The sequence below is a fragment of the Myotis nattereri genome (genome assembly GCF_964212035.1).
Source record: "Myotis nattereri genome assembly, chromosome: 3".
NCBI lineage: Eukaryota > Metazoa > Chordata > Mammalia > Chiroptera > Vespertilionidae > Myotis > Myotis nattereri.
Genome location: NC_138077.1, coordinates 48,227,633 through 48,234,580, shown reverse-complemented (window position 1 = coordinate 48,234,580; position 6,948 = coordinate 48,227,633). Strand labels below are relative to the sequence as shown.

Here is a 6,948-nt window from a genome sequence, read left to right as displayed (position 1 = left end):
TCAAGCCCCCACAGCTGGGCCAGATGGCCCTCCAGTGCTTCCCACACAGCCTGCGATGGAGCATCCGTGCTTCCTCTGAAGGTGAAGGCCTCTGTAAACTGTGAAGTCGGGTATAAACTCCAGAAAATGATTAGAACCTTCACCTCCCTGAGCGGGATTTCTTCCTCTCCAAAAAAGGAGTGATCCTAGCCATCCTACAGTCTAGAAGGGGAACCACGTGTACAGCTTCACCCGCCCAGGTTGCCCTCAAGCGGCACTGGCTCTGCTCTCTGCCTGGCGCTTGGGTGTGCAACCCTTGGCATCCCTGTGGCTGCAGCCCTCCCGGAGCCGGCAGGGCGCGCGCTGAGCTCCGGCGGGAGGCTGGTGGAGGATCGGGCAGCAGGAGGAGCGTGTGAGCTGTGGGCGTCCCTTTAAGAGCTGCCGGCCGACCGGCCTCCGCCTCTCAGTCCTCCGAGTGCCGGCGGTCACCGGTCACCTGGGCTCACAGGGCAGTCAGATCGCGGCGGGGCCGGTGCTCTCGCCCTCGGCGGTGGGAGAAGGGGCACGGACGCCAGGTGCGGGAGCGGACTGGAGAGCGCGGCGGTCCCGCGTCTCTCCGAGGCGGAGGATGCGGGAGCGCATCTGGCCGCTGCTGCCGCCGCTGCTGCTGCTACCGCTGCTACCGCCGCCGCTGTGGGGCGGCCCCCCGGAGAGCCCGCGCCCGGAGCTGGAGCCCGAGCCAGGGCCTCTGCAGCCCTACGACCTGCTCTATGCCAGCGGCGTGGCCGCCTACTACACGGGGGACTACGAGCTGGCCGTGCGCGACTTGGAAGCGGCGCTGCGCAGCCACCGGCGCCTGCGGCAGATCCGCGCGCGTTGTGCCCGCCACTGCGCCGCGCGCCGCCCGCTCGCGCCCCCCGGCGCCGGGCCGGGGGCAGAGCTGCCCTTCTTCCGCGCGGTGCTGGAGCGGGCGCGCTGCTACAGCCGCTGCGAGACCCAGCGCCTCGGTGGCCCCGCGTCCCGCCACCAGGTCAGCGAGGATGTGCGCAGCGACTTCCAGCGCCGCGTGCCCTACAACTACCTGCAGCGAGCCTACATCAAGGTACCCCGACGCACACCTGAGCTCCCTGTGGCTCCAGGTGCTCTCCTGAGTCCTCCCCACTGTTGTTTCCTTGCCAGATTGGGTGTCTTTTAAAGTTTCGTCTTTTTTTAAAAAAAATTATTGAATTTATTGGGGTGACGTTGGTTAATAAGATTATATAGGTGCAGGTGTACAATTTTATAATGCATCGTCTGTGCGCGCGCGCGCGCGCGCGCGCGCGCGTGTGTGTGTGTGTGTGTGTGTGTGTTCACCATCCAAAGTCAGATCTCTTTTGGCCACCATTTATCCCCTTTTACCCTCTTCCACCACCCCCACCTCCTTTTCCTTCTGGTAATCACTATACTGTTGTCTGTGTCTATGAGGCTTTTTGTTGGTTTTGCTTAATCCCATCACCTTTTTCACCTAGCTTCCCAACCCTCCTCCCTTCCGACAGCTGTCAATTTGTTCTCTATCTGTGAGCCAGTTTCTGTTTTGTTTGTTAGTTATTTTATTCATTACATTCCACATATAAGTGAAATCATATGGTACTTGTCTTTTTTCTGACTGGCTTATTTCACTTATCATAATACCCTTCATGTCTATTCATGTTGCAAAAGGTAAGATTTCCTTCTTTTTTATGGCTGAGCAGTATTCCATTGTGTAAATGTACCAGAGCCTTATATAGAGAACCCTAAAGATTCCACCAAAAAACGACTAGAACTGATAAATGAATTCAGTAGAGTGGCAGGAAACAAAATACATACCCAGAAATCAGTTGCATTTTTTTTTATATATGCCAATAATCAACTATCAGAAAGGGAAACAAACAAACAAAAGATTCCACTTACAATTGCATAAAAAATACCTTGGAATAAATTTAAACCAGGATGTATGTACTCAGAAAATTATAAGACACCAGAGAAAGAAATTCAAGAAGATACAAATAAGTGGAAACATATACCATGCTCATGGATAGGAAGAATTAAAATTATTAAAATGTCCATACTGCCCAAAGCAATCAATAGATTCAACACAATTCTTATGAAGATACCAAATGGAATATTTCACAGAATTAGAAGAAATATTCCAAAATTTTATATGGAACCACAAAGGACCCCAAAAAGCCACAGCAATCTTGAGAAAGAAGAACAAAGTTGGAGAAATCACACTACCTGATATCAAACTGTACTACAAGGCCATAGTCATCCTTCAATGTTTCTGTCATGTGTTTGCGGATTCAGGTATCTGGTGGCATGAGCTCTGTAACCAACCCTAAATGAAGCTGGGCAAGTCATTAGCTCTGCTGCAATCAGCCTCTCTCTCTCCAAAAGGACTGTGCTGATACGACGATGTTTAAAGTCCCCACTAAGCACTAATCATTGAGACGTTGTCAGAGCTGGGTCTAGCATAAGGTTTCTCTCACTTCATTTCTTGGTGTAGCTCCACACCCATTTCTCTGCTGGTTCCACTCCTTCATCCCTCCTACACGCTAGTCTGTAACTTTTCTCTGAAGTTTCGAAGAAAGCATTCTGAAAACAGTAGAGGTAAAAGTAGGTTTGCTCTGAAATAAATTTCTCTCTCTTCTCCCCTGCATCTACAAAAGTTAAGTTCAAAGGTTAAAGAGAAGGAATGCTGGGAGAGGTGAGATCTCTGTGAGGCACTCTCACTAAGGCTTCCAATTTCTGGAGGTAAGTGTTAGACTGGGTGATACATCATCAGATGCCCAGTGCTCTCGTTCTGTTTTTATTTTTGTGTATTCAACATGCCTGAACTTGGTGTCAGGAGGTATATGCGATATATACTAGTATTAACATTTCCTCCATATCCACAATGTTGAAGATCTTTCTGGATGCTTCAGCAGAGAGCACTTAGCTTGTGGTCCTCAACCTCACTCCCACTCTCACTCATGTTGCTCTTAACTTTCCGCCTTTCTATGTCAATATATCAATGTCTCTTCTACAGCTGTTGCAGTGGCAGTTCATGCCCGCCAGTGTACCAGGCTACATTTCTGGGGTGGTGAAATACACATTATGTGCAGATATCCGGGTGCATTTAACAGCTCTTCCCTCAAGGTCTCTCCCCTCAAGCTTTCAGGAGATTTGCAGATATGGGTGGAGTTTAGGAAATCACAACATGGGCAAACTTTTTTTTTTTAATCCATTTTATTGATTTTTTACAGAGAGGAAGGGAGAGGGATAGAGAGTTAGAAACATCGATGAGAGAGAAACATCAATCAGTTGCTTCCTGCACACCCCCTACTGGGGATGTGCCTGCAACCAAGGTACATGCCCTTGACTGGAATCGAACCCTGGACCCCTCAGTCCGCAGGCCGACGGCTCTATCCACTGAGCCAAACCGGTCAAGGCAAACTCTTAACTCCCAGTGTTATGGCTAAGATGCTGGACTTCCCTATATGACCTTGGACAAGAAATAAGGAAAGAGCCTGAATCCTTTCCAGAATTTGTCTTCTATTTACTTGTGCCTCCTGATAGATTTGCAAAGGCATGTAAATCTGATTTCTTTTGAATAAGTGAACAGTTTTGGTGGTCTTACAAAAATCAGTCAATGGTAAGCGGAGAGGGGACCTTGAGTGCCTGACAGCTGAAGATATATAAGCTAGTTCCCAGGGCAGAGCGTGGGTGGTCCCCTATAATATGCTCTTCCCAGGAGTCACAGATGTGAGCTTGGCAGACCTGCTGAGAGCTCTGTCACACATCTTGGGCAGATTTTCTTTTCTCGGGTCCTATAAAAATAAATAACCATGAGGTAACAAAATGTGTGTTTCTTCGGTCCTGTAATTAAGCTTGATTCACTGTAAACGTTAGCATTTATGTCATTCTCCTGCTCCTGTCCCATGCCTGGAGGTCAAAGAAGGTGACACCAATAGCTTGAACATGTGTCACATTGTTGCAGTGAATTGATTACAGGAGTTAGTCATTCATAGGCACCTCCATGGATGAACTACTAGATGTGGTCTGATGAACCCATGATGTTTAAAAGTTCTTTTAAAAATATGTGAAGCAATGAAAAAAAAAAATTACCAGCAATGTTTCTGAGAGCAGAACAAATCTTGTGCCTTCTCCATATTCACCCCTTCTCCTATAGGCAAGTCTTCTTGGATCCATGTAATTGATCATCTCTTTGGAAATTTATTTTTGATGGTTGGAATTTGCAAGAATGTTTTGTGTGAACGTCGAATAAGATGCATCACGGTTCTCTCCCCTCCCTCCACAGTTTTAAGCCTTTGCTTGGCTTCCAAGGAATTTGGAATTTCACACACACACACACACACACACACACACACAATCTTTTGAGAGCAAAACAAAAATCTCAAATAGTAATGGAATATCTTGACAGGCATGGATCCTAAAGTTCATTCCCTGATGATACAATGAGGAGATCCCTGCATGTGCTTGGATATGGTCATGTTGTTGTTGTTGGATTACTTTTGATCAGTGATCCAGTTTACACTTGAAAAAAGATAATCTTGGGCCAGATTGATTTCAGTGAGGACACTGCAGCCAGGATTTGAGAATGGAAAATCTATAATAGAGACAGAACTAGTGGGCTTCCTAGGGATAAGGAAGTACAGTTACTCTCGCTAGGGCTTTACAAACTGTGGAAGCTCTTGGGAGATGTTGCTCCTCCCACCCCCAAATCCCAGGAAGTGAGGCATAGATGGAAGCAGATCTTTTATGCTGGGATGTTGGAAGGGAAGAATTGAATTTTGTGAAATCTGAGACCCTTTCCAGATCAATTTCACATTTCCCTGACAAGGAGAGGGAGATTCAGAGAGTGAAAGGGGCTTGCCCAGTGTTACCTGATTTGATTTGATGAAATGAGCATAGGACTAGAATTCAGGAGTCTGAGCTCTGACAATAACTGATGCCCATGCTTGTGCTATGCCCACTGCCCCTTGGGGCCGCTTCAGGTCCCAGGGAATGCTGTAGTTTCCAGGGCTATCCTTCTGCCAGATTTGGACAGCTCCAGGGATGAGCTGATCCTTGTCCTGCAGGATACCAGACACGCAGTGCATTTATCTGAAGGCCTGCTCTGTAGAATCTTCCTTAAGACCTGGCATGTTCATCTGAACAGCTATTAGACAACAGTTCCACCTGGTTCTTAGCCAGGGAAAGACTATTCAAACTTTTGATTTTTATTATTTCTGATTGTATGTTATAACTCATGATTCAGAGCCTAAACCCTAAAATAAAGTTTTATCACAGTATTCTGTGGGAAACCTTCAGTGGTTACCCCTTGCTACCGTTTATAGCCCACCTCGTTTAATACAGCGTCTATAGTCTGGCTCCCCCTTAACTCTACCAGCCCTGTCTCCCCCCCCCCCCCCCCGCCCCCGCCACCCTTCAGCCAGAGGGAACAATAGATGCCTGGGCTTATGTGTCTCACACTTTTGCACATCTGGGCTTTGTTTATTCTTCTTTGGGAGGCATGTAGGCTCTGGAATGGGATAGTCCTGAGATTGAACTTCAGCTCCTCAATCTCTAGCTGTGTGACAGTGAGCAAATTTTATAATATTTCTGAGCTTCACTTGCCCCGTCTGCAAAATGGGGAAACAATAGGATGTACCTGACTGTTTGGATTGTGTTTCAGAGGAGGCTTATGTAAAGCGCCCAGGACAAGGTCTCTTTCTCTCTGAACACTGGAGCCATGTTCTGCTTATTATTAATTCTAATAGCAGATGTTTCCTTCTCTACGTGTTGAAATGGTAACTCGACTACCACAAATGTACCTATTTGGGTGAGGTCCTGTTTCACTCTTTCTGCAACTCCCAATAATCCATCATTCCTCCCTCCTCTAAATGTCCAGCCACAGCGAAGAATTTGTTCCTCGCATATCATGTTTCACTTTCAACCATGTTTTGGGAAATTCATATATTTGCCTATCACTTCGCGAGCTCCTTGAGATTAAGAACTCTCTTAGTCATTGTTATATCTCCTAAAATTGGAGTTTTCAGATCCGCGTGATTATTAGATAGATGATTATTCTTTTTTTAAAAATATATTTTATTGATTTTTTACAGAGAGGAAGGGAGAGATATAGAGAGTTAGAAACATCAATGAGAGAGAAACACCGATCAGCTGCCTCCTTCACATCTCCTACTGGGGATGTGCCCGCAACCCAGGTACATGCCCTTGACCGGAATCAAACCTGGGACCTTTCAGTCCGCAGGCTGACGCTCTATCCACTGAGCCAAATCGGTTTCGGCTGATGATTATTCTTAATCATCTGGGAATTAAACATGTGATTTAAAAAGAGAGATTTGGAGCCAATAGGTTGGCGTTGGGTCCTCTGCATCTGTATCCCCCCAGATACCTAATCCAGGGGCAAAAGCAGTTAATGCTCAGTATATATTTGCTGAATAAAAAGTAGCTTGATTCCTCCTGCATGAAATATTGTTGAGAAAGATTGCAGTGTGGCGGCCCAGGTTGCCCAAACAAGTTACTTGGTTTCCTGGCTGGCTGGTTGGGGGAGAAAGTTACAGAAGGGCTCTAGATTGTTTGACTTGACACTCTTCTGCTTGCAGGTTCTGGCTAGTGTTGCAAATCTTTCTTTCCCTCTCTATCCCACCTCCCACCCCCACCACTCATTTAATTCTTATTACCTTAGACTGTGCTTCAGCAAATCCTTGACACATTGTGCTTGCTTTATGTACATTTGTTGAATTTAAACAAATGCAGAGAGAGCCTTTCATTTATTTATGTATTTATTTCTCATCGGTGTGCTTTATAATCTGGAAACTTGCATGGTAGCTCTTTTTCTCCTGCTATTTCAGCCATTTAAGAAAAAACAAGCAAACCTAGTGCTTTTTATTTTTTTCCTTAAAACAAGCCTGCTCCTGCATACATTGTTTCTGAGTTGGTGCTTTG

The 6,948-nt window shown here is 46.3% G+C and overlaps 1 protein-coding gene across 2 annotated transcripts in view; it reads left to right on the top strand.

Moving 5' to 3' along the window:
• Positions 1-361: 361 nt before the first annotated feature.
• P3H2 (prolyl 3-hydroxylase 2) overlaps positions 362-6,948 on the top strand; it is a gene marked incomplete at its 5' end in the record, with an annotated part of 172,482 nt that continues 165,895 nt past the window's right edge. The window contains one exon of one of the 2 annotated variants that reach the window (XM_081087028.1): positions 362-1,081. In XM_081087028.1, coding sequence (XP_080943154.1) covers positions 608-1,081 — 474 coding nt within the window. The remainder of the gene's footprint in view (positions 1,082-6,948) is intronic. The other variant, XM_081087027.1, reaches the window with a different exon arrangement.